A 26532-nucleotide genomic window follows, 5' to 3' on the forward strand; every position below is an offset into this window, starting at 1 on the left:
GATGGCATGAAAACTGGACTGTGATTATATATATGACAGCTGTGATTGTTGAAGATCCTATCACATGTAAAATATGCTATATCATACGTAAGATATATGCAATGAAAGCATTATCGGCTTCATGTTGTTGTGACAGCTGTTCATAAAAGCTGATGCAATGCTGAAAGTCATCTGATGCAGATTTTACACAATGCTCTAGTTAAATGGGCATAACTTCACAACCCATAATATCCTGTATAGAATGCTCAACTACCTCACTAGTGCATGTGGGCTTATTGCTTGATCTTTTTCAACTTATCATAATAAGTATCTCAACATCTTGTGATAATGTTAGACTGTTATGGGTTTAGCAACCATCACTATGGAAATTTATTGTCAAAGCATTATAGTTTATTTGATAATGGCAAAGCACATGAGGGTTATCTGCCTAAGCAAAGGGTTGCTTTAATAAATGACCTTAAGGGAAACTGACTCGTATCCATGTTACATATGATGAAAACTACAAAATGCCCATTTGCCAATATTCCAACCCAGATCTAACTGTCAAACATTCAGTGCTTTACCACTTGGCCACTGGTAAACGCATTAATATTACATCAACAAATATGTTTGACGCAATATTAATGAGCAAAATATACCATGCAAACATTTGCTGTCTGTTAAGCAGTAACTTCAAGATACTGTCTTTCTTTTTTCTTCTTAATAAGTCAAATAATGACTGTTCATTTGTATAATAGATAAACACCTATCATCAATTATTAACTATGCAAATTTTCTCCTTTTGCAAGCATAATGATACGTTAAACATTTCATTATTGTTATAATTATTGTTGGGCAACTAATAGTTCTAGAATGGTTTCTAAATGCTCAATATAATACTACACTTAAGTTTTTGAAAGATTTATTGTCTAATTTGAAATAGCCCAGTTCGCAATTCCCTTTTTGACAGAATATAACAACATTTTTATAAGTTCTTTATTATTATTTATATATTCTTTATTCAACAAGCTTTTTGATATATTTCAGGCGCTTAGGAATATTAATAAGCACATAATTGCCTAAAAATGTTTAAAGGAAAAGAAGAATCTCATGTTTCTCATTTTAAATGAAAAATAAAAATTATTAATTTTAGAGAGAAAGATATATTAGACAGATTGTAAATTAAGCCTTTTATATAAAAAACGGTGTAGGCAAGGTGTAAATGCCAAAGAAATGTTCTTGAGGGAAATAAAAAGTGTTATTCTAGTGATGCACAATTGATAAGGAAGTTCAATGGCCTTTATTTTTTCAAAGAATAACAGCAGGTATAGTTCAAGCACAACTTTTATTGCATTAAGTTCATGACCCATTTTATCATAATTTTCATGGGTTTAAACTTAACCTAAAATATCTCAACATATGCCTATACTTAAGTAATCAAAAAAATAATATTTATACATATTTTGTTCATAAATAAAAAATAAAGATAATAATAATTTCAAACCAATAATTGGAAATTTAGAAATCTTTTGTTTTATTCTTAAACAAATAATATTTTAATTTTAATTTTCATAAAAACTTAATTTCATAATCTTTCTTCTCAGTGCATCTTTTCTGCTCTATTCCAAAATTTTCAGTCCATAGATGCATTTGAAATAACAGATAATCAAGTTTCCTACCCTCAGAAAGGCTGGCACTATTTTGTCTTTTTTCAACATTGGCTACTACGGAACTGGTGGCAATTTTATTGTGAAGGCACCTAATAGTCAGCCATCATTACCTCCTGTAAAAGGATGGACAGTTACAACCATGCCTTCTCCGGGATTCGAACCCGAGTTTTTCGGTATCATAGTCAGCTCCCCTAACCACTATACCATCTGGGTGGCAAAGATAATTAAGTACCAATTACTTCACATTTACTCTACTTACCAAGCATGGCTCAAGATCTGGAGAGGAGACTGAAGCTACAACAAAATTATCGAAGACATCAAGAACATGGCAAGCCCCCAGGGTTTCATCTGAAATTATAAAGAAAAGTTCTTAAGGATGCTGTTAATGCTCTTTATGCATTTGCACAGAATTGCAGATTACCAGTCTGCTCTAGAACTCACTCTTACTAACAACCCCCTTTTTTTTTTGCATTTTTAGCTTTATTATTAAGCATTGTTTTCTTTGCATTTATGCCACATAAAGTTCAAGAGCAAAATTACAAATATTTAAAAACAGCATATTGTTTATAATTTCCGATAAAGTTTTAGGGGTTTCCATATATTTTCTATTATATTCACTATATTATTTCCTTGAAAACCAGCCATACAAGCATCCAGCCACCTAAAAGATATTTAAAAAAGTATAAAATGATTTTAATGAGTCCAAATAGTGTCATATCATAAAAATATTTAATATTTTTAATTAGACATCTCATAATTTAAATGCACTTTAATTTAAACCAATCATATTTAGAAGCAGTAAAAATATTTTTAAGAACTGCATTTACATCTTTTCAATTGCTTCATTTGCTACTCAGTAACAGAAAGATTAAACTTGAAAGTTAAATATTTTATGCTTTACTGAATTGCAGCACGCTAGTGCATGGAAATAATAAGTATTCTATTTGAGGCAGTGGCAACAAATTGCATTAAAATAACCAAATTCACAGATTAAAATTGAAAGATAAATAGCTTACATTTTGTCAAATGGCAATAATCTGGCACGCTGGAGATAAAAATGCTTTATTTCAAACTGAGTTGCCACTTCTCGCTTTCAAATCACTGAATTTGTTACAAAAATTCATTAAATTGCACAAAATATGAAATAAATAAAAAATGATTTCAATACTGAAAATTCAGGCTTAAGGTGCCCATATTCAGGTGAACAACCATATGTATTAAGAATCTGGTAGATTTAGGTAGTATCCCTTTCCCATAGCGGGAGAAACATACATACCCATATATACCCATATACCTTCATCATTTAATTTTTTTAAAAAAATGTATAGCAATAACATTTGGTGGCAAAAATTTGAAAAATGGTTTGAAAAATGATACAGACCAAAAGCGATTTTCGAAAATAATAGGAACTATGGTGCTCCTTCTTCCAAATATACCATGCAACAAGAAGTGTACCATGATAATAATAACACACATTATATGATAATATACTTTAAAATATAACTTTACACGTATGTACACTCTTTTGCAAAAGAATCGAAGCACCAAGAAGGACTTTTGCGATCGTGACGAAATTTGGTATACAAAAATATCTTGATCAAACATGCAATTGATCAAAGTTTCAAAGCAAATGAACAGGAATTGTGATCATAGCGTGCATTTCTAGTGCACAATTCACAAAGTATAAAACCAGTAACAGAGGCAGAAAATTTATCTTTTTTTTGTTGCTGCCATTGCAATTTCATATACAAGCAACTAATGATGCCATTACGACAATATTGAAGACCTTTCAGACAACTACGTGACTTCGAATGTGGTCACCTTGTAGGGTTGCGTGAATCTGGGTGGTCATACCGAGCAATAGACTGCCACCTGCAGCATACAGACACCGCTGTGCAAAGATGTTGGGAGCAATGGTTGCTACATTGAAATTGGTGATAAATGAATGCTCTGAAAGGCCAAGGATCACAAATGCAAGGCAAGATAAGATGATTATTCGTCAGGCCCGAACCTCCTCCAACAGTATCTTTGTTGACTATTCAACGCACAACTGCCACATGTATACCTCCCGTAGTACCGTCCACCATCACACGGTGCTTGTCTGAGTTGGGGTTACGCTTACAGAGGGCTTTAAGACGTTTGCCTTTGATTCCACAACATCAGCGAAGTCGTCTGGAGTAATGTCGCAGCTGATTATCATGGCTGCCATCAGATTGGCATCGTATAGTGTTCAGCGACGAATCCCGCTTCACTTTTGAAGCCACCGTGTTTGTGCCTGAAGAGGACAGTGCCAGCAGTCCCAATCAGCCTTTGTTTTACCAAGGCATACAGCCATAACCCTGGTGTGATGGTATGGGGCGCTATTTCTTATGACAGTAGGTCATCTTTAGTCATCCTCTGTACATCTTTAACAGCTCAACGATATGTTGATACTATCCTCCGGCCAGTTGCATTACCCTTCATGGCACTTCATCCTGGGGCTATTTTCCAACAAGATAATACCAGGCCACATACCACTCGCATATCTCTCTATGCGGTTGATACTCTTACCTGGCCAGCAAGGTCACCAGACCTTCACCGATTGAGCATGTCTGGGACATCGTAGGCCGCCAGATTCAGGCATCATAAAATATCGCAGATCTGGAGTGACAAGTGATGAATGCTTGGCAGAAATGGCATTAGGAAAATCGCAGGATGGCATTAGGAACCTTTACCCCTCCTTACCTCAACAAATTCAAGCATGCATTGCTGCCAGGGGCGGTTCGACTAACTACTAATTTGAACACTCAATGGGCGATTTGAGCCGTGAACAGGTACTATGATCTTGATTTTTTAATAATTTTATTATCTATGTATGAGCTATAGACATATTCAGTTTCATCAAAAACAACCACTTCCTTCATGGTACATGATTTTTTTGCAAAAGAGTATACATAAAGTATGAAATTTAGAACTAATTTTTCACAAAGAACAAAAATTGAAATTCATAATTAATAAATTTCAAGTAATCCTAGAAATGCAATTAAGAATTTTAAAAATGTCAAAACCAAAACTTTTCAAAGAAGCAATATTAAAAAAATTAAAGAAATGCAAAGAAAAACGAACACAATAGAATAGGAATTCAATCAACTTTAATGCCACTTCGTCAGAAAAAGGAAGACTGAAATCTCTCTTCTACAAAATTCCTTGCTTTTCTGTATCCAGAATTAGTCAATGAACAATTTCAATCTAGTTTAATTATAATAGTTAACCTGAAAATTCTGACCCCTCCCCAAAGCAAGGGGAAAAAAAGGTAAAGTAAATTTTAATTAGAATCTTGTACTTTAAATAAAGAGAATTCTAGTTAAAGAATGAAAACATAAGTGAAATAATAAAACACTTCAGTGAAAAATTCAAAACAAAATTTTACATTTAAACAAACAGCATATAATCCGAAGAGTTTAAAATGCAAGTGAAATTATAAAACTTTAGTGAAAAGACTTTAAAACTCAGAAGAAGAAAATGGAAGAATCAGATTATTACTCAAAGCAAAAAGAAAATTGAAAAACTTCAAGGATTTAAAGGACTTGAAAACTGGAAAATTTTAGTTCTGAAGTTTTCACAATTAAAAAAGCATTTTACTTATCTTTATTTAAGATACAAGATTCTAATTAGAATTTACTTTACTTTTTTCCCCTTGCTTTGGGAAGGGACCAGAATTTTAAGGGTTAACTATTATAATTAAAATAGATTGAAATGGTTCAGTGGCTAATTCTGGATATAGAAAAGTAAGCATTTTTGTGGAAGAAAGATTTCAATTGATTTCAGTGTTCCTCCTCCTGACGAAGTGGCATTGAAGAATTCTTCTTCTATTATGTTCGCTTTTCTTTAAATTTCTTTAATTTGTTTAATTGGGATATTGCTTGTTTGAAAAGTTTTGGTTTTAACACTTTTTAAATTCTTAATTGCATTTATAGGATTATTTGAAATTTATTAATTATGAATTTCAATTTTTGGTCTTCATAAAAAATTAGTTCTAAATTTCTTACTTTATGTCTTTACTGATTATTTTTCAACAGATTAATGCATGAAATACTAAGCATTTTTATATTTTGGTTTAAAATATATATATATACAATGACAGAAAAAAAATCCCAATACCAAGAAGAAGTTGTCCTAGATACATAAAATTTGCTAGGTGTGCTTATTTATCTGAAAGATGGCCTCTACTCAAGCTTCCCTGCTATATGCAAAAGTGTGGCGCTAGTAGCACCACTATGAACTTGCAAATTGGGTTTCCTTTAAATATATGCTGCAAAGTTCGTGAGTGTTACTTATCATTGAGATTCGATGTAGTGAGTTGATGTTAGTCAAGATGAGTCAAGAAGGTGAAGAAACCATTATCAACAGCTCAGTGAGTTTGAATGAGGTCATTTTATTACACAACCTTGTTCAAGCTAAGAGAAGGTGGATTTTCTTTCCGCAATACTGCAGAAAGACTTGCCCTTCAGATTCCACCAATGAGTGCTTTGTAGCAACTACTTTTGCCAGCATCTTTGCAATGCCATCATATAGTGCAGGTATTGATGTATTGCTCAGTAAGCTCCTCGAAAATTTAATTATTTGCACACTTGGTATAAAGGAATTTGCATACAAAATTTTGAGGTAATTGGTTTTATTTTTTAAGGGTGGTTCACCCCCTCAAAAAAAAAAAAAAAAAAAAAAAAAGAGTCTATAAAGCAGAAAATAATAATTTAAATAAATACCTGCAATATATGCAACTATTTCAAAAATAAAATTATAACTAAACCTTTTGAAAAAGAACTTATTTTCTTTTATGTATAAGAATATGTGAAGCTAAATAATCTACACATTCTCTATATACATAGTATACCTGCAGCTTTTCCAGTGTTTGAACTGTGCCAATTTTTTCTATCACTCAAAGATTTTAACCGTACTAAAGAATTTTAAATACAATATATGAATACTTAATATTTTTCAGCAAGTAAAAAAACTAAACATTATGGTAATTAAATTTCAGAAGTTACTGTTGATTCATTTAAACACTCTTGAGAAGTTTTTCAAGTGCACTTACAACATTTAACACTATCGGAGTATAACAAGAGCAGGAAAAACATACTGAGGTAAATTAATAGTTAACTCCAGGATATCCTCTTTTATTGGAAGTTGCAGACTTCATATTTAAAACATTTCAAAATTAAAACTAATTTCATATTTAAGGGGGGAACACATACCAAGAGAGTATAAATTAGATGCTTTTTAAAAAGATAAAACATTTACATCAAATAATTCCAAGAAAAGTTTAATATTTAGAAATATTTCAATACTATGAAAATAATAAAGATATATAATGATTTTCTGATTTCACATACATATATGTCTCAGTACTTCCCAAAAGCATTTGTTGAACCATACAGAATATATTTCACAGCACACACAAAATAAAGATCAAATGCATGATAAAATACTATAAATATGCAATATAAAGATGATATGCACTAACTGATTTTGTTTTAAAAGCAAAAAAATACTTAAAAGCAATAGTGTAAAGTTGATCATTTTTATTCTTTATGCTTCATTACTACAAGACAATATTATATATATTCTTACCTATTTTAATCTTTTGTACTTTTAAGCTCTTCACATCCACACATAAAATAACCTAAATAAACTACAGTATTAAATTCGTGCAACACTGAATGCTACTAATGCAAATATGCAAAAGATATAAAGAGAAAACAATAAGTAAAGTGCAATATAATGAGACAATATAATAATTTTAGGTAATTTATAATAAAAAGTTAATAGTAAAACCAATGACAAGAATATCCAATAATAAAAAGTTAATAGCAAAACTAATGACAAGAATACCCATTTATTTAGAAATATGACAGAAGACATTTTCATTTAAAATGTTACAAAAGTCTTTTACTAATCTTCATTAAAATGATTACATAGTTACTCAGTTTGATGATCACAACTCTGCATATCAAATTAACCACATCTTAGTTTAATAAATTTCAGAAAACTGTTCAAAGATTGTCTATATTTTTTAATTACAGAATTTGAAAGAAAATTGCATCTTTAGAAGAATTATATGCAAAGAATCATTTGTATGTCAAAAATACATTCAAATATATAAAAATTACAATTATCCCTTTAATTTTCCATTTTTGGACACATTTGTTACAATTTTTTTTAAATTTTTATTTAGTTGCTTAGGAGGCAAAGCTTTTCTTGCATTGAATGTTTCACTATCACTTCAGACAACTATAATTTGGTTACTAAATTATTCCAAGTAACCTTTGGTACATATTATACACACACAGAGAGAAGAAAAATTACAGTTACCCCTTTAATTTTGCTTTTTGCACACATTTGTAGATTTTTTTTTTTAGTTCCCTTGGAGGCAAAGCTTTTTATTGTTCACTATTACCACAGACAACTATAAGTTGGCTACTAAATTAATCCAAGATATCTTTGCTCAGAAAGACACGTTAATCAATGCCTATATCTCTAAACTCCTGAATATGACCCCCATTAAAGAATACTTCTAATCTATAAATATTGAGATGTTTATATTGTAAGCCAAACCCAAATTCATTCTCTTGAGAGTTTAAATATAAAATCAGAAAATTATAGCGTAATGCTTTGCACTGCATTCCTGAAACTTTAGCAAAAATCAAATCTCAAGCAGGAATAATAATTTAAAAGAACCGTAGGTTGTTTTCCATTATTTCATAACTGTGAAGAAGAGAACATTCCACATACACTCTCCCTTTTCCCAAGCAACATGCAGCAAATAAAGAATAGTAGAATGCCCATGACCTTTCTCAGTATAAACAATCTAATTACAGGAAATTCAGCACTTCCAATCGCAATGAATTTATTTCCTCTGCTCATGAATTGCTGACAAGTGCTGCTTCAAAACACTTGCACATTTTGCAGTCAGGAGCATCTGAACCATCTGTGTAAGAATGTGAATCCCCAAAAAAGAGACATAACTTTAACAGAGAAAAAAAGGATGTTTATTATGTTGTAATGTAAATTGTTAAGTACAAACCTGCAAAGAAGCAAACGTCTCCTTTTGTAATGGAAAACCTGACCATACAATATGCTTTAAATCAGAAAATTCAAAAAACAAAAGAAGAATTTGAAAGAAAATTGCGTTTTTAGAAGTATATGCAAAAAATCATTCATATGTCAAAAATGAAACGTTGAATACGATGCAGAGAAAAAACATAATGAAACAATTGCTACTTCTTTGAATTATATGATAAATTACAGAAGAAGAATTTTGTTCAAATTGGAAATTGTTGGTAAAGTGTCGTCAGATTATATTTTTTGTTTATTTGACAACAACTTCATGTGCACGTATTTGAAGAAAGATGTTTCTAAAAGACAGGAATTAAAGGTTGTTGATTCATCAAAATTGAAAATTTATAGGTTTCGTGCAAAGACTGCCAAATTTCAGATTTGTCAAAAGGTGGAATTAAAGTTGCAAAATATTTTGAATGACAGCGAAGTGTTTATTATTATTATCAGAAATCAATGAAATATCAAAAGCTGTAAAAAATATGTCAGATCAAATTATTTGTGCAGAAATGGAGTTCAGAGAATTTGCCTTAACATTTGATTTCAAGGTATTATCTAGCAATTGTCAAATTCCGTTGTTGATAGGATCATATTATTATAAAGGGATCTGAGTATTTGAAGTCATCATTAGTATCTACAGAAACTGCTTTCAGATGGTCACTCCAAGGAAAACATGATGAGCTAAGCAAGTCTATGTCAGCTAATCTCATTCTCGCTTAACAAGATTCAGTCTCCATTGAGCTCAGGTGCTTTTAGGAATTGGAGAATTTGGGTATTGGAGGTAAAGAAGCAGATACTTTCAATATGGAAGAAAGAAAAATTCTAAAGGAGCTTAATGAATCGATTCAGTTTATGGTATGATACTGTGCTAATGGGAGATACTGTGTGACATTGCCATGGACAGCAGCTATGCAGGAGAAATTAGGAAATAATAGGGAGATTGCAATGAAGTGTTCTAATAGTTTAGTTCAGAAATTGAAAGAAGATGTGCTATTATATAAAGAATACTGTGTGGTTGTTGACAGTTATCTTAAAGAAGGAATTATTGAAAAATCTGATAGGTTAGAGAATGAATTAGCACTTACTCCACCATGCAGTTGTTCAAGAAGACAAAATTAGCTTGTCTGCAAACTGTATTTGATGGTGCAGCTCATGGAGAAGCAGAACTTTCACTAAATGACTGTTTTCATAGAGGAGTGAATTTATATCCTAATTTGTTTGAACTGTTATTAAAATTTAGACAAAATCATGTAGCTTGCTTACACAGAAGACATACAGTAAGCCTTCCCATAAATAAAATCAATCCAGATCTTTGCAATACTAAATTTTTCTGAATTGATGATCTAAAACAAAGAAAATTGTGCTGAATTTTATTCATGTTTTGTTTGGACTTACAGTAAGTCCTTATCAACTCACAGTTACACTAAAATTTCATTTTGAAAATTGTCAAAATTTGTATTTAGAAACCTGTGAACTGTTACTACATTCATTCTGGATTAATGGTTTTGATGCTGGAGATCCTGCTGACATCCTTTCCAGGGTATTTCGGCCTTGGACTTAGCTGAAAATTTTTTGTGGTGGCATAGATCACCTTGGTTGAGTCAGGCCTGCAAGTTTTGGCCTGGCAAGATACGAGAATCTCACTGGAGATTTAGAATTATGAAAGGAATTTGAAAGTGTAACACAAGACAAATGAGCTGTGAATTCTCAATTTGTTTTAGATTTGAATAACTATACTAACCTAACTAAGGTAGTGAAAATTATTAATTAAAAGATTCATTGGTAAACTTAGAAAATAAAGTAAAAATGAATGTTTAGATGATTTGTTTTTGTGCTGATGTTTCAATTACTTGTTTTGACTAAAATTTCAGGTTTAAATGTCAGAGTTTTAAGACCACAGAAATATTTTGAAAGTTCATCCCCAAATTTTGGCTGATTTGGGTTTAAAAACATTTAGTGCACAGTTTCAAAAGCTACATGACATGTAAGTATGAGTAATAAGCTTATTTCACTTAAAATACCCCTGCAATGTTGGCTTATTTAATACATTTGGGCAATAATAAATATTTTACATGGCTTTACATTTTATATTTATTAAATATCTGGAAATTATAGCTAAAACTTAATTAATTCATCTCAGTATGGTCTATTTTAAAGCAAAGAATGGCACAAGAGGAATATTTTTTTGTATATTTTAAAACGAGGATCAAATGAAAATTAAAACATGCAAATTACAATAAAACAACATAAAAACTATCTTACTTGCTTTTAATAATAATATGATTATAAAAGTTTAATAATTTGTAAAAAACTTTACTCAGCAAAATCTTTAGCAAATGCAAGCAAAGGATCTGTAAGAAAACAGACATACAGGCAAAACTGTTAAGTGGTTAAGGGATTCATCAGCAAACTAATTTACACATTCAAATTAATATCAACATATCAAACTATTCCTAAAGTCAAAACATAATTTCCAGTTATTATTCAGTACATAAATTCTGTAGCAAAACAAATTCATAAATTTTTATAATACTTTCATCTTTAAGCTAGTAAAGAAAATTTAAATAAAATGTGAAATACCTCACTACTCTTCCATGGGGATGAAAAAATTATGTATTTTCCATTTCCTGTCCAACACCTTTTAGGTAATTTTTCAATGTATAAACCAGGAAAAGAATCATCTATTACAAAAAAAAAAAAAAAAAAAAAAAAAAAAAACTATAAGCAATTTTGAATAAAAATCGAAATATTTAAAAATTTTGTTCATACCCATTTTGGACTTTATTTAGAAAAAAGCTTAAATCAAAAATTAATTTCCAAATTTTATTTAAAAAAATTAAATTCAGATTTAACTTAAAGAATAAACTTTATACCTACAGTTATATAAAATACATGTTCTTAAAAAGAAAAGATGGAATATTGTATTTTAAGGATAATTTAGGGTATTTTTATGAAATATCAAGAAACTATGAGAATAATAAAATAGTCAACTACTCCTGATTTATAAAGTTTCATACATACATATCTCAGTATTTAATGCCCTGTGCATAATGTAATAAACCTGTTAAGGGCAGAGGAACATAATTTTAATAAAAATGCGCATTAAAAGATTAGGATTCATTGCATTATTATATGACATATTTTATTTATTACATATTTTTGCAAACTATTAGGAATAATGAAGAAAACAAGCTTTTTAGATTACTGCATTGCTTCCTGAATATGTATGGATAGAAGATTCTCTATTCCTTATTACAGAAATAATCTGTATTACTATAGAAATAATCTGTAGGATTATGTAAATATTAAAGATGCCAAAATAAGTTAGCAATAGCATTTCTTTTGAATGTTTAGACATTTCAGTGAGTTTTTGACTTAAAAGAAAAAGCCATAATGTATTGCTGGCTGTTATTTCCTAATAAAGTTCCTCAGTTGAATTTCATTTGTGTTCTCTTGTCTTTTATATGATAACCAATGATCTGTGGCGAAAAAAATATTTCATTAAATACAGAAGAGTTTGAATAAGAAGTATTTAAAGTTACATCAACATATATATTGCTTAATCAATGGTAGAATGCAACAGCTGCTCATAGCTGTTAAAAACTAAACACTTATTTTACACAAAGCAAGTACAGAAATGCACTGTAATATAAATTTGTTAAAGCTTTACTATAGTAAATATATTATAATAAAATTAGTACATGCTTTGGAAACATACTTTTATGGATCATAGTTATTCTTCTCTTTAATTACTAAAAAAAAAAATATGCACAATGAATTATCCAAAATTACCACCTACTAGTTCAAATAAATACAGCCCTAAGCAAATCTATTTTCCTAAAAATACACATTAATTTCACTTTGCACAAAAAATAAAATATCAGTTTAGGAGCAAAAGAGCAGGTTAAAATTCTATCATCCAAAGCTCATCTAAAAATCTGTTTTAGTAATTCATAAAAATTCAAATTAATTTTTAAAAATAAAAATTTTGATTTAATTTCTTTCTGAGAGCTTACAGAATTAGAAATTAAATTCTAAAAATAATGGTTCAAAAATTTATATACAAAAGCTGCACAGTACATTACACTAGAAGAACTTACTTCGCAAGTTTATTTCAGTTCTATGCTAATATTTTAACATGAAACTAAAGTAAATGTTTTATTCAAAATTTGTGTATGTCTTAAATGATATTTGCTTTCCACTTTTGCAAAAGTCACAGCATTTGTGATGTTCTAAATGAATTTCATGCAAAATTCGTATAATGAACTCGCAGAGTCATTAGGACTTTTGAAGTAGGAAACACAAAAAATTAACAGTGTCCTCGCCAGGACTCGAATCTGTACCCCTTGAATATGCACTGAATGTGCTACCATTACACCCCAAAGTTATGCAGAAAGGATGGAGAAAATACCTTATATACTCCCCCTTTTAAAGGGCGACTGGGGATTAGTGACCCAATCACCAAATCCTTGCGGTGAAAAATTATCATCCACCACCTTTTAATTCAGGCGCCATCGTAGAGTCATTAGGTTATTTTGAAGCCAGGAAATTGAAGAAATCTGCAATGGCCCTCGGCAGGGCTCAAACTCTGGACCTCTCAAATATGTGTCAAGTATACTAAACTCCTTTTATAAACTAAAAGTATACTGGCCACTAGTAGCCAAGCAATAAAGTTGCTGAACACTGGTAGTTCGGTCTCGGGTTTGAATCCCAGTGAAGGGACTGACTGCATGGGCATTTCATGTTTTTCCCATGCATAATGAGTATATGAGCCAGTTCCCCTTAGAAAGTCCTCCTTAAAAGCATCTCTTCCCTTAAGCAGATAGCCCTCAAGTGCTTTGCTATAATCAAATAAACCAAACCAACCTAAAAATATACACTATATTTGAACATCAGTCCCTTAATTATTGCACTTAAAATTCCCAAATTGTTCTTATTTCACCTCTAATCAAAAGCATAAATGTTCTTTTAACAGTTTTCATTTCCTATAATTTCAATCACTTGTTATGGATATACTTTTTTTGAAAATACTGTTTGTTTGATAATAGATAATTTGATCTGGCACTTTCACACTCTGTTAAAATACATACAGTATCTCAGAGAGATGTTTACGTTTCTAGCAAAATTTACATGGTAACCTCAGAACACATAAAGATGCCAAAACAATCTTTTCCAGGCCATTGTAATTGTTCTTAAGTTAAATGCATGACTTTTTCATGCACAAATTAAATGCATGACTTTCTGGAATATTTTTAACTTACTAAAAACAATAAATGCTTAAAAAAGAACCATCACATAAATCACACTAATCATCATTATTTTGTAAATAAATCAAAAAATGACCATACCTATTTATCCTAATGGTCACGTTACTTATGATCAGAAAACAAGTAAATGAATGAATACATAACAATAGCCACTCTAAAATATTTTGAAAGATAACAAAAAACAATTACTTAAAAATTATTATAAACATGTAAAATGCATTCATGGTTCTTAAATTTTTAATTTACAAAAAATAAATAAAGAAAGAAATAAAGAAATAAAATAAAGAAATAAATCTAAGAATTGCAAATTAGGTATACATTTTGAAGAGCTCTATAACACATTAACAGATAAAAGAATAACAAAGATAATTCTGGGATCAGGAGAAAATACAAATACTTATTTACCATCAGCTTTTTCAACAACATCAATAACTGTAGAATGGGTCTTGGAATTCCAGTCATACTAAGGAAAAAAATAAGTGCAAACGTTATAAAAATAAAGTATTATTATTAGTACTACTATCATATATAATAGAATTAAATATTTTTTTAAAAACAAAAGAAATAATCTGAAAGGGTTCATATCTTAATGGTCACCTAAAACAGCTCTTTCAAAGTGTAATATGGTTTATTGGTAGAGATTATCAATAGAGATGGTTAGAGTGGAATAGCAAATATTTTGTAGGATAATAAATAATATACAGGGTGGTTATAAAATAATGTGAGAGCCCTCTAGGATCAGCTGAAACATTTGATGGGTGTACGTGTATTTCAATTTCTTCAAACAAACAAACAAAAAAAAAAGTGTTGTCACAGTTTTCTGAATAAAATGCATTAATTTGCATAATTGCTTTCTATGTAGCGATCATGAGTATAAAATGAAAGGCTAGGAGAATTTTCATAATTCTTAGGCTAACTGACTTTCAATGGCTCTTACTTTATGGGACCGTTCTTTGTTAGTCAAGCTGTTTATAAGCGGAGCGAGAATGCCAATGTTGCTTTTGTGAATTTCGGTAGAGCACAACAATTTCACAACAATGATTCGAAACCAAGAACATGTTGCCGATATCACAACTTTGAAAGATCACATAATATTACAGGTGGAACAAATTAATTCTGATACGTTGCAAGCTGTCATAGAAAATGTTGTGCAACGTATGCAGTTCTTCGAACATCGCAATAGAGGCCATATTGAACCTCATTTGTAAGTAAAAACCAATTGTTACTAATAAAACTGATATGTGCTGTGTCGTTTGGCATTTAATTATTCACACTAATACACATTTGCAGAGCCAACCTTTTCCATGCTAGTTACTTTTTTTTTTTTTTTTTTTAAGAAATCGAAATTCCATGTTTTACTATGTAAGGCCATCAAATTTGGTTATGTTTCATCCAAGACTGTACTCACCAGAGAAACCTGAATACTCACACTATTTTATAACCATCCTGTAAATTTGCATTAACATGGAAACATTATACTACATCTACTATATATCTGAAAAGGTGAAAATTATGTAATATAATTCTATAAAAATATTTAATGTTTTTAATTAGATAAATCATAGTTAAATGACTTTTTGTTTAAATCAATCAGATTAAAAAGTTTATAAAAAATTTTCTTATAATTAATATAACTATATTCATCTATTGCTTTTAAATAGCTCAGTTTGTTAATCAATTACAAACAGATTAAATTTGAAAAGTAACTATCTTACATTTTGCAGAATGGCACTAGCGAATGACATTTAAATTGAATCAACACAAAATTTCAAGACAAATACCCTTTTTGGAGTAATAGAATAAGCCAAAAAATATAATTTATTAGAAGTACAAAACATAAAGGACCCTTTTTAACTGATACTTCCTATGAAAAATATCTGATTTTATAATATATTTAATCCTCATGCACTGAAATAACTGCATTCACCTCTATTAAAATTTCAGATATTGAAGGGCATTATGAAAATTTCATTACCTAATTCTCTTCCTGTATATAAATTGGCATGCTTAAGAAAGGTTTTTTTTTTTTTTTTAGAAATATAATATACCAATTAATTAAATTTATAATTCACGGACATAGAAACTTTCATTAAATGAACTCATATGCTTCTTTAACTCAATCCTTAAAATTTTTGAACTCATTTTTTAAATTCTTCAATTATTTATAATTATAGTTAATTTAGGCTTCAATTATTACAATTTTCATTTCATCATTTATAATTTTCTATTCAAACATATAAACCAATTAAAACTTACAAACCATACTTAAGTATATCTGTGCTTAATCTTCATCCAAGTCCACTCCATAGCTATTGTAAATTTCTGTAAATATTAATGCTTATTTAATTGTATTGTTATTTTTGTGTACTCTTTTATTTGTTACATTTTTCATGTTCTGTACTCTTTTATTTGTTAAATTTTTGCATTTAAGGTAAAAATGTCAAGGTTTACTTTTGTGTAATTAAATATGTGGCCACATATTTCATGTACAAGGGCTATTCAAATTAAAAGGTACAAAATGACACTAGGGATATAATTGAAGTCTTTATTCATAAGCAATCACCACAGGCCTGGGCACAGTTATCCCATTGTTTCAGGAGCCAAAGGATTCCCTGTTCCCAGAATTCCTGTGGCTGTGACAGTACCAGTCCTCCACTGTGTCTTTCAGTTCATCATCCGAGTTGAAATGCTTCCATTTGAGATGTTTTTTAACAGACTAAATAAATGGAAGTCACAGGGCGACATGTCCAGGCTGTAGGGCAGACGCTCAACCTCTTCCCACTTAAACTTGGCCATTACACTTTGCGTAATCTTGGAGACATGTGGACATGCATTATCATGGAGCAGATTCATCCCTTCCCCCCCCCTCTGTGAGCAGCCTAGGCATTTTGCTTTCGATGGACTTGTATGGAGACTAAGGATTGTCTCACAGCATATATCGCTGTTAATGGTTTTTCTGTGCTTGAGAAATTCGATGAGGATCAGACCTTGGATGTTGAAAAAGACGGTGATCATCACATTGCCTGCTAAGGGCACACCTTTGAATTTTTTTAGGGGGAAGTGACGATGTATGCTTCTATTACATGCTATTCGACTTTGTCTCTGGCTTGAAATAACCAGCTCTTGTCACCAGTGATGAGTGCTCCAGGAAAGTACGGTTTTAATGATAACGAAACAGGTGTTCATAGCTAGTCCCATATGTTGTTCCTTTAGTGGTTCGCTGATCTTCTTCAGAACCCACTGTGTGCACACCTTCTGCTAACCCGACAATGCACAATTGTCTAACACTGGCCCCCACCATCATTGTGAACATTTGCATTGTGACATGGCGATCACATCTCACCAGGTTGTTCACTTTATTGATGAGTTCGACCGTAATAACCATGTTTGCCTGGCCTGGTCTTGGGTCATCACTCAAAAACTCCAGCCCTTCACGAACATGGGCACTCTACTTTCTCATTGACTTGTTATGCACCCATTTCCCCCATATATGGTCATCATCCAGCAATGAACATTGGCTAGTTTAACCCTTTTAACAATCAGAAATCTCATAACAACTCACTGCTTCTCAACCATCAAATTCTGCAACTGAACGCCAGTGTCCTCACTTGCACTGCTGTATCAATTGGACGAAACACATAACAGCCTATATCTGTCCTGCGTCGTGTGGGCACCTGCACATGTGCACAACCATGCTGGACACTATATTTGTATCCCTAGATATCTCACTACATTATCCCAAAGTGGTATATTCAAATTTTAACCTGTTTGATTGTTACGACATTTTCTACCTTTTCATTTAAACACTCCTCATGTATGTTTGTATTTCTTACACAGAATTGCAAATGCTATTCTGAAACCATAAATATTTATATTGTAAAATAACTTATAGAACATGAAATATGAGTAAAAATACTCCTAATGGGCCTTGGTAACATTTGGAAACTACTTGCCAATATAGTAATTTGTTGAGAAAATGCATTTTTAAAGTTCCAAGAGCAATTTTTCTGGAAACTTTCAAAAGTTCATGCAACAGCACATAAATTTGGTTCTAAGTGAAAGGATGTGTCAGATCTTAATCAGCTATGATTCAGTTCTGAGTACTTCAGAGAGACTGCTGTTCAAGTTACTAAGATGAATTATGTTTACTCTGTTAGTGATAAGTTTAATTTATATTATTTTTCATGTGTTAAAGAGGATTTGCCTAATACAGTCAAAAGTCGTTAATTCAGACACCCATAATCTGGAATGATCTATAATCCGGACCTCAAAGCTAAAAACTTTCTGTGCATGTGTCGCGTTGATGCATGTGCATAAGACCTTTACGGCTGTGCATATGCGTGTGCGCATGCGCATAATACATTTACGCATGTGCATTTAATGTATGACGGATGGTATAAGCTAAAATTATCTAATTATCTATTTCAGTTAATGTTGCAGATTGCGTTGTTTCTTAATCTTCGAATTGGATCCGGCTTATTATTTTTTGCAGACTGTTAGAGAAATTTTTAAAAGTAAGCTTGAACTTTCGATTTTGTCAAATAGAATTTCCGATGCTGGAGCTCCCAAAGAATCTACAAAGCGAAAGCATGTTTCGATATCCATCAAACAAAAAGTATTGCTGCAAAAAATGATAAAAGCATATCCTTTGTTTCTCTAATCATTCCGAAATCTGTTTATCAATTTCATGCTGCTCTGCGGGGGGGGGGGGGCACAATGAATTGGAAGTTGATCTGTCAGCACTATCCTTATCTTCAGGGCAGATATTTTTATTTTATGTTGGAAAATATGACTTATTGTAAACCTTTTACTGCATCATCTCTTCTCCTTGAAATGTTTATTAGGCTTAGTTCTTATTTTAATGTAATATAGTACTTACTTCTACTTCTTTTTCTTACTGCCACTGTTTGCGTTGAGAACGGACTGTTTCAATCTAATTACGATGCAAAAACGAAACGTGATGTTACGTCATCTGGAAAGCCGAATCGTGCCGATAGCTGATTGGTTGCCGTGAGATGATGTCATGCCTACTTCTGGTATAAGCATCTCGCGTCGCTCTGGCTCAGCCCTTCTAGTTCCTGCTTTCCTAGCACTTGGGTGTGCGGTTTCCAGCCTCTTTTGAAGGATGCATGCAGTCCGGTGAATAAGTTCCTTGGTTCCTGTCCACAAGATAACTGTTCCTGAATAAGTTCCTTGGTTCCTGTATACAAGATGACTTTTCCAGAATAAGTTCCTTGGTTTCAGAGACTATAATGTGAGTGACTGCCGTGGGCGGCATCCATGTTCTTCATGAAGGTGGCATTTAAAATAAGTAGCGGCGATTCCTCATGTTCAACTAATGTAAGCGGAGTTAGGCCGGATTTAAATGCTTTCAAGAACTTAATTTAAATTTCAGGTGCTTTCTTGACCATTGATCATGGACTTATTGAATGTGTAGCCAATTTCATTTGAGACCGCATAATTACTGTTTAGGACATTTTGTTTGTATTGAATGCCAGTACTTTTGGAGACCAGGTAAAAATATTATTTGATGAATGATGGTTATATTATATTTTTTCTAAGACTCTGTTTAAATTTATTTTTTGTGTTTTTATCCTTTTTTATATTGTTAATAAATTGGTTAAGTTTGAAACTTCTTTATTGTCTTTAATGTCTGCACAATATATTATCTCACGGGGCTTTTATTGCTACTACTGCTAAATGTTTAATTTTATAAATTTTAAACTTTGCTTTAGCAACATTTTATTTGGCTTATAATTCCTTACTAAATGTAGTATTTCATCTCGATGTACTCTGTCTTTGATATGATTTAAATCACATTCCTCGTCATTATAATTTACTTCCGATAGTGAAGAAAGTGACACAGAGGTTATTGAAAAAGAAAAAATTTCGATTGACAAATTAGTTGGTATTCTCGACACAGCAATTATAGGACTTGAACAGCGGAACTTTGTAACTGAACAAGAAATTATGTCTGTTTACAGAATTAAAGAGAAAGTATTATCACATAAAACGAAGCAACTTAAATAACTTACATTGAAAGAAATGTTTAATAAAGTAAGCAAATAAATATTAAGCTTTTTTTTTTTTTTTTTTTTTGTAAATTTTGATACCCTTTAGATCATAATTGTTCTTTATTTCATAAATTATGGTTTCATATTTTTAATTTTATAATTTCTGCATGCCATCTATAATCCGGAAAAATCGATAATCCGGAATTGAAGCCCCGACGAGTCTGGATTACTGACTTTTGACTGCATACATGTTCTCTTTATGTTATTTATGACTATTTATTTTACTATGTACCATAACTAATTATAATAAATTGACAATTTCTTCCTGCTCCTCTGGAGCAATTATTTAAAGAGCCATTCATAACTTTATAGTTCACACAACAAAATAAAACTGAAAAACATTCAGTACTTTCACATACATGTCCCTTTCTGATATATTACTTGAATCGCTTGACTAGTAAAGTTAAGTACATACTGATGATAACTTTCAAAAGGCACTGATTTTCATGCCATTTTGGATTACAGATCATAAATCTGATTGATCTGATTTTTAAAGTAAAAATTCATAACTAGTAATTTAAATTTTTACACAAGTATACATCAAATGGATATATGAAAAGTTTATAATTAATTAGTCCCTCATGAAATTGCAAATACCATTTTGACAGTTTATCAAAACATAAATATACAAGATGGATAACACTATCTCATTACATACAGTACACTGGTATATTGGATGGACATATGAAGCATCTCAGAAGTCTACATGAGCTATAAACTAATTTCAATGAAATTCACAAAAAACACCTATATACTAATTTAAACTGTAACCATTTAATGACTTTGAAACTATGAATTTTATTCTCCACTTCACTAAAATTTTGCTCACAATTTAATGATAATATAGCAAATTAACAACTTTGAAATCAACCAATTAGTGAGTTTACTATCTATTTTATTTTGAAATTAAACAAATATTAACAATCAATGCAGGATCAGATATATAAATGATAATATTTAACAACTTTGAAATCAACCAATTGAATTAATTAGTTTAATATCTATTTCATTTTGAACAAACAAATCTTTACAATCAGTAGATTATCAGATAAACAAATGAATAAATTTCTTCAGTTTCAAGAATTAACTATTGAAAAATCTGACATAAAATATCTGAATTTGCATTTCATATATATATATATATATATATATATATATATATACATGAATATAGGCATTGCTGAAACACAAAAGATGCAAATATAAAGAAAGAAAACACAAAAAAAGCCATTAAAATATCATATATAAAAGATTTATAATAATATCACTTTCAATACATTTATACACATCATGTTATATAAATAAAAAATTTTTAAAAATAAAGATTTAACAAAAGAAAAAAAACAACAGAATTTCTACATTTGAAAAATTCTTACTTTTGTAAGTTTGTTACACATACGATGAGGACCTCCAGCTTCATTTTCCAAGTAAATTAAGTAATTATATGCTGGACTGAAACGTGGAGAACGAACACTGACACTGTTCCCAATACTAATGCATTCTATTAAACATAGTAAAAAAAATAAATAGAAAGCAAAAAGCAGTTACAAAACAAATAACTTGATCGATAGATTAATAACAAATCTGTAAAACTAAATATATAATTGGAAAAAGAATTTATTTTTTTAATAAAATCCTAAATAATTTGTTTTTAAATCGTAATTACACATGCACTGAAATAAGGAGTATGTAAACTATAAGGATTTTGAGAATTATATATATCACTAAACTTTAATGGAATGAGATAGTAGTTTCATGGCACTGGAAAACATATATAGTTATTTAATGTATAAATCAATATATAAATCAAAATTTTTTACAGTCTTCAAAATTTCTCAATGTGTCTTCCTTTTGTGATCTGGTGGATGTCTGTCCTATTACCTTATTCAATCAATTATTGCTCTAGTGTCACAAAAACCATGGTAGTTCATTGTTTTAATTTTATTTTATACTACCTGACATTGAAAATGCAACATTAAGAAGGAATGGTCAGAAAGTGATGAAACTCGGCAAACAGAGAGAGACAGCAACAAACAATAAGTGAGCTTCCTTTCAAAAGGTATGCATATATGTTCTCGCTGTTGCATTGGCTCAGTAGGTAAAGGTAAAGGTAAAAGTATGGGGAACACCAGCGATGTACCATAGGTCAACTGGTAATGCCTTCCCATACTAACTCTTTGAAAAAAAAAAAAAAAAAAAAAAAAAAAGGTGGGATAATTGCAAGTTTTATAAGAATTTGTATAGACTGAAGCTTTCCAAAAGGTCTAGAGTTTGCCTATTATGGTACATCGTGCAATTGCACAGTATGCCCCGCATCCAGTATTTATTAAAAATAATGGTGGTTGTAGAACACCTTGTAAGGCAATACACGAAGCAACACGTGTAGGTACGGAGTCAGTGAGATTACAGATGGTGTCCTGAGGAATGGCTCTCCAATTCCTGCCAACCATTTGCCACAGTTCATTTCCCGAATGTGGCAATGTCTGCAATTGGCGCCCAATCACATCTGAAATGTGTTCGATCGGTAAGAGATCAGGAGACAGCAATGGCCAGGGAAGCATCTGTATGCCTTGCACAGCATGCTGGCTGATGCGAACAGTGTGCGGTCGGGCGTTATCCTGTTGATAAAGGGCATTGGGCACTCTCTGAAGGTAAGGGAGTGTCACTGGCCCCAGCACATCATCCATGTCTCATTGGACTGTCATAGTGTCCTGAATTCAAACTAGAAGTAACTTGGAATCTTATGCAATTGTGCCCCAACCATGATGCCATGTGTCGTACAGTGGGGCATTCCACAGTTGCTGCCGGGATTGGACCTGTCTCCACATCGACACCATACTCATATGTGGTGATTATCATTGAAGAAACAGAAGCATGACTCAACTGAGAACATGACCTTGTGCCATTCCGTCATTCACATCACTCGAGCTTGGCACCATTGCAGACGCTGGCATCTATAATTTATGGTCAATGGCAGTCTTCTTAACATATGCCACGAGTGTAGGCCACTACGCACCAATCGATGACAACAATCCATCGATTGGTGATTCTATCGGTCAATGTGGGAACATCCAGGGTGTCTTGAATATGCTGCAGAATGGAAGTAGAAGTGGCTTGAGGCTGCGCCACCACTTGTTGGTGGATGCATCGATCCACATATGTTAACATCACTCTGGCTGCACCGGCATCCCTCAAACTTGCCACAGTTCCTTGCTCCAACCATTGTGCACTGTGGACGCATCCAGGTGTGTGTCAGCTGAGATTTGCTGTATGGACCAACCTGCTCTTCTCATTTCAATCACCATGCTTCATAAAATCATGTGTCTGCTGAAACTGCCTCCGTTGATGATGACCTGGCATTCTCTGCTGTTACATGTGTCCTCTGAGACAAGAATACATTTTCTATGATAATTTCCCTAGAAGAAATCATGGCATAAAACTTAAATATTCTGCAGGTTCCTTCCCTTATATCTTCTTCAAAGTGCTCTGGAGAGTTGCCCATTCCACATCATTCGCATAACTCGGTAACATGTGTCTACCCTGAAATTTACATTTTCTCTGGGCCATTTCTTCTTGGTGTTGCATTTTCAATGCCGGTTAGAGTATAAATCTCAAACTAACCAGATAAGGCTTCTGCTCTTTCAAAGCCTACTATATAATATAACACTGGACATTTGAGTATTTTTTCTGTTAAAAACCATACAATTTTGTGATTAATTTATTACGGCATATTTTGTTGGCACCGCCAAGTGTTACGACACTGGTTTGGCTTCTTTCCAGGGTATAACTGAACAGTGGATTCTATCATACTTAGGGTTTGCTAAGGGATAAAGAAGGAGCTTTTTGTTTCTTCAAAAAGAAAAATTTTGTTTGAATAACCACTCATCAAATCAATATTTGACTTGAAACTGGACTGCTATTATGCAGCCTTTGCTCATGCCATGGGAAAAAAAAATCTGAATACAAATGGGGTTTGCTGGATCAAACAATCCTTTTCTAAACTTCATACAGATTAATTTAATTATGATATCAGAAGTTAATGTCTGTTAAATTTTATGAGCCAAACCTTGCTTCAAAATGGTAACACAATGGTGATTGGACTAATTACATCCTTAATTATCTTGAACTAATTTTAAAACTGACAGATGCAGCAAAATTCAGTTCAAGAATAATATTGCAAAATAATTTTAAAATGAGCATATCTTCAGAATTTCTGATACATAGTCTCGTGTGCTGGAGATAATTCTTTTTTTTTCCTACAGTCTTGCCATTACTCGCTTTGAAATCATTGAGTTTGTTAATAAAAAATTCCTTAAAGTTGTACAAAATATGAAATCGATAATAAAACAAATTCCAAATCTGGGCATCCAATTCAGGTGCCCATATTCAGGTGGAAATGTATGTTATTCAAAATTTGATGGCTCCAGGTACTATTGTTTTATCACAGTGCGAGAAACATACATATATGCAGATTCTTCATTATTTAATTTGTTTAACTATAGTACAGAGCTGCAATATTTGATGGCAACAGTTTGAAAAGTAAACTGACATTTAATTCAAATAGTGCCAAAAATGTGTGATATGGCTTGTGTGGTACTAACATCTATTACAAAATTTGCAAAATTGATTAAAAATATTTCTAATTCCCCTAATACTAATAATGTTAACATATCCCTTTCAGTTATTACATAATGTTACACTAAAATTCTGCAGAATATTGTGACAGACTCTGCATTTCATGATCATAATGGTAGAAATAAATAATGTTCACAGTGTTAGAAATAAACTATTACTCCAAAAAGACATGTGAGTAAGAAAGTAACAAAAGTGTTAATGTGAAAAAAGTATTTTTAAGACATATTCATATAACAGTACATACTTATTATCACAGCTAGAGTAGAATTTGCCAAATTTTCAGAATGTGCCAAACTCTGGTAACCATGTGCTATTTTAATAGACAAATCATATCTCTTGACTTCAAGTTCATTTTAAAATACCACTTGTGGAATTTGCCAGAAATAAAAAGAAATTGAGGTAAAAGTTCAGCAGGAATACAGTATTTTGTCACTAAAAGGGAAAATTATGAGAGACGTTTAGTAGATAGCCAAAGCACAATGCCACATTTCTGCAATTCTCTGATGTTTTTAAAGCAAAAACAGATGGCTATGTATTTAAAGGGAAGAACAGTACAAAAAAATTAGAAAAAATTTTCTGAAAAATGTGTTTTAATTTTTTTAATGTATCATACAATCCTTTTTTAATAGTTTTCATTTGTATTTTTAAAATTTTAAAATGTTTTTGTCTTTTGATATGTTGCTAATATCTGCCAACTTAAGATAAATATCAATAGTTTGGGAATATTCTTGAAAAAATTCATAAAGATCACCAGCTAGCCCCTGGTTTTTACCTTTTCATCTATAAAAAAGCCACCAAACTGCTCCAAGGTGGATGCCTTAATACAATTAATACATTAAATACCTATAAATTATATTACATATACAAAAATTGGCTAGCTGACTGGCTAATAATAGATTTGAATCATAACAATATCTATATGATTATGTTAATAACAAGCTAGTGACCTTTTATGTTATCGGACGACATGCGATACATTAGAATGAATTCACATATATAAAAAGCAAATAACATGTAACTAGCAGGAAGTATCCAAATAGCACATATAACTTTTCTCCCCCCCCTTGCATGATGCCCTATAATGAGAAAGATCTCAGGCTAACACAAATTTTTTTAACTTACCAATTTCTTTATTTTCTTTATTGACTGAATAAATTCCACTTCTACAATACAAAGCAAAATTAAAAATATTATTAAAACATGCATACTATATGTATACTGAAAAATAGAATAAAACACATATTAAATGACATATTATTTCAATTTAATATCTAGTTTTTTATCACAGATTTAAACTTGCATGCATAAAAGTTTATTAAAATTTGGAATCCAAATTTAAAAAAATGGCTAAACATTCTCAAATTATTAGCACAAGCAACTAAAATTAAAAAAAAAAAAAAAAAAAAAAAAAAAGGCCCTATGGCAAATTTTGACAGTAAGAGCTTTTCAAATTAATTACAGTCTATTAACACATTTAGAACTGATTACTGAAATTGACGATACTTGATAAGCAATTAACACTTCAATGGCTGTATAATCTTATGGATATTTTATTAATTGTGATGCCAAAGATGACAATATAATATTTGCAAACACTGACATCACTTTAATTGCATCATCAATTTACCAGTGGTATTGGTAAATTGTATAAGTAAATTTTATGCTCTGGTATTGCATAAAACTATTTTATGACTACCAACAAAGGAAGATGGAACAAACCGAAATTTTCTGGAAGATGAATATGTTCAGCATTTCTGATATTTTCAGAAACTTTTTAGTATGATTTTAGTGCCTGTTAAACAGAAGATTTTA

At 31.3% G+C, this 26532-nt stretch overlaps 1 protein-coding gene across 2 annotated transcripts in view; it reads right to left on the minus strand.

Moving 5' to 3' along the window:
* Positions 1-26532, minus strand: part of LOC118200104 (acylamino-acid-releasing enzyme-like) — a 91791-nt gene that overhangs the window by 38659 nt on the left and 26600 nt on the right. For both annotated transcript variants that reach the window (XM_035372028.2, XM_035372027.2), the window contains 6 exons: positions 25843-25883; positions 21462-21586; positions 14417-14474; positions 11325-11425; positions 7260-7311; positions 1909-1997 (listed from right to left, as the gene is read on the minus strand). In XM_035372028.2, coding sequence (XP_035227919.2) covers positions 1909-1997; positions 7260-7311; positions 11325-11425; positions 14417-14474; positions 21462-21586; positions 25843-25883 — 466 coding nt within the window. The remainder of the gene's footprint in view (positions 1-1908; positions 1998-7259; positions 7312-11324; positions 11426-14416; positions 14475-21461; positions 21587-25842; positions 25884-26532) is intronic.

The sequence above is a fragment of the Stegodyphus dumicola genome, chromosome 8, assembly GCF_044657685.1.
Source record: "Stegodyphus dumicola isolate Sdum_Otavi_A_Nest chromosome 8, ASM4465768v1".
Lineage (NCBI taxonomy): Eukaryota > Metazoa > Arthropoda > Arachnida > Araneae > Eresidae > Stegodyphus > Stegodyphus dumicola.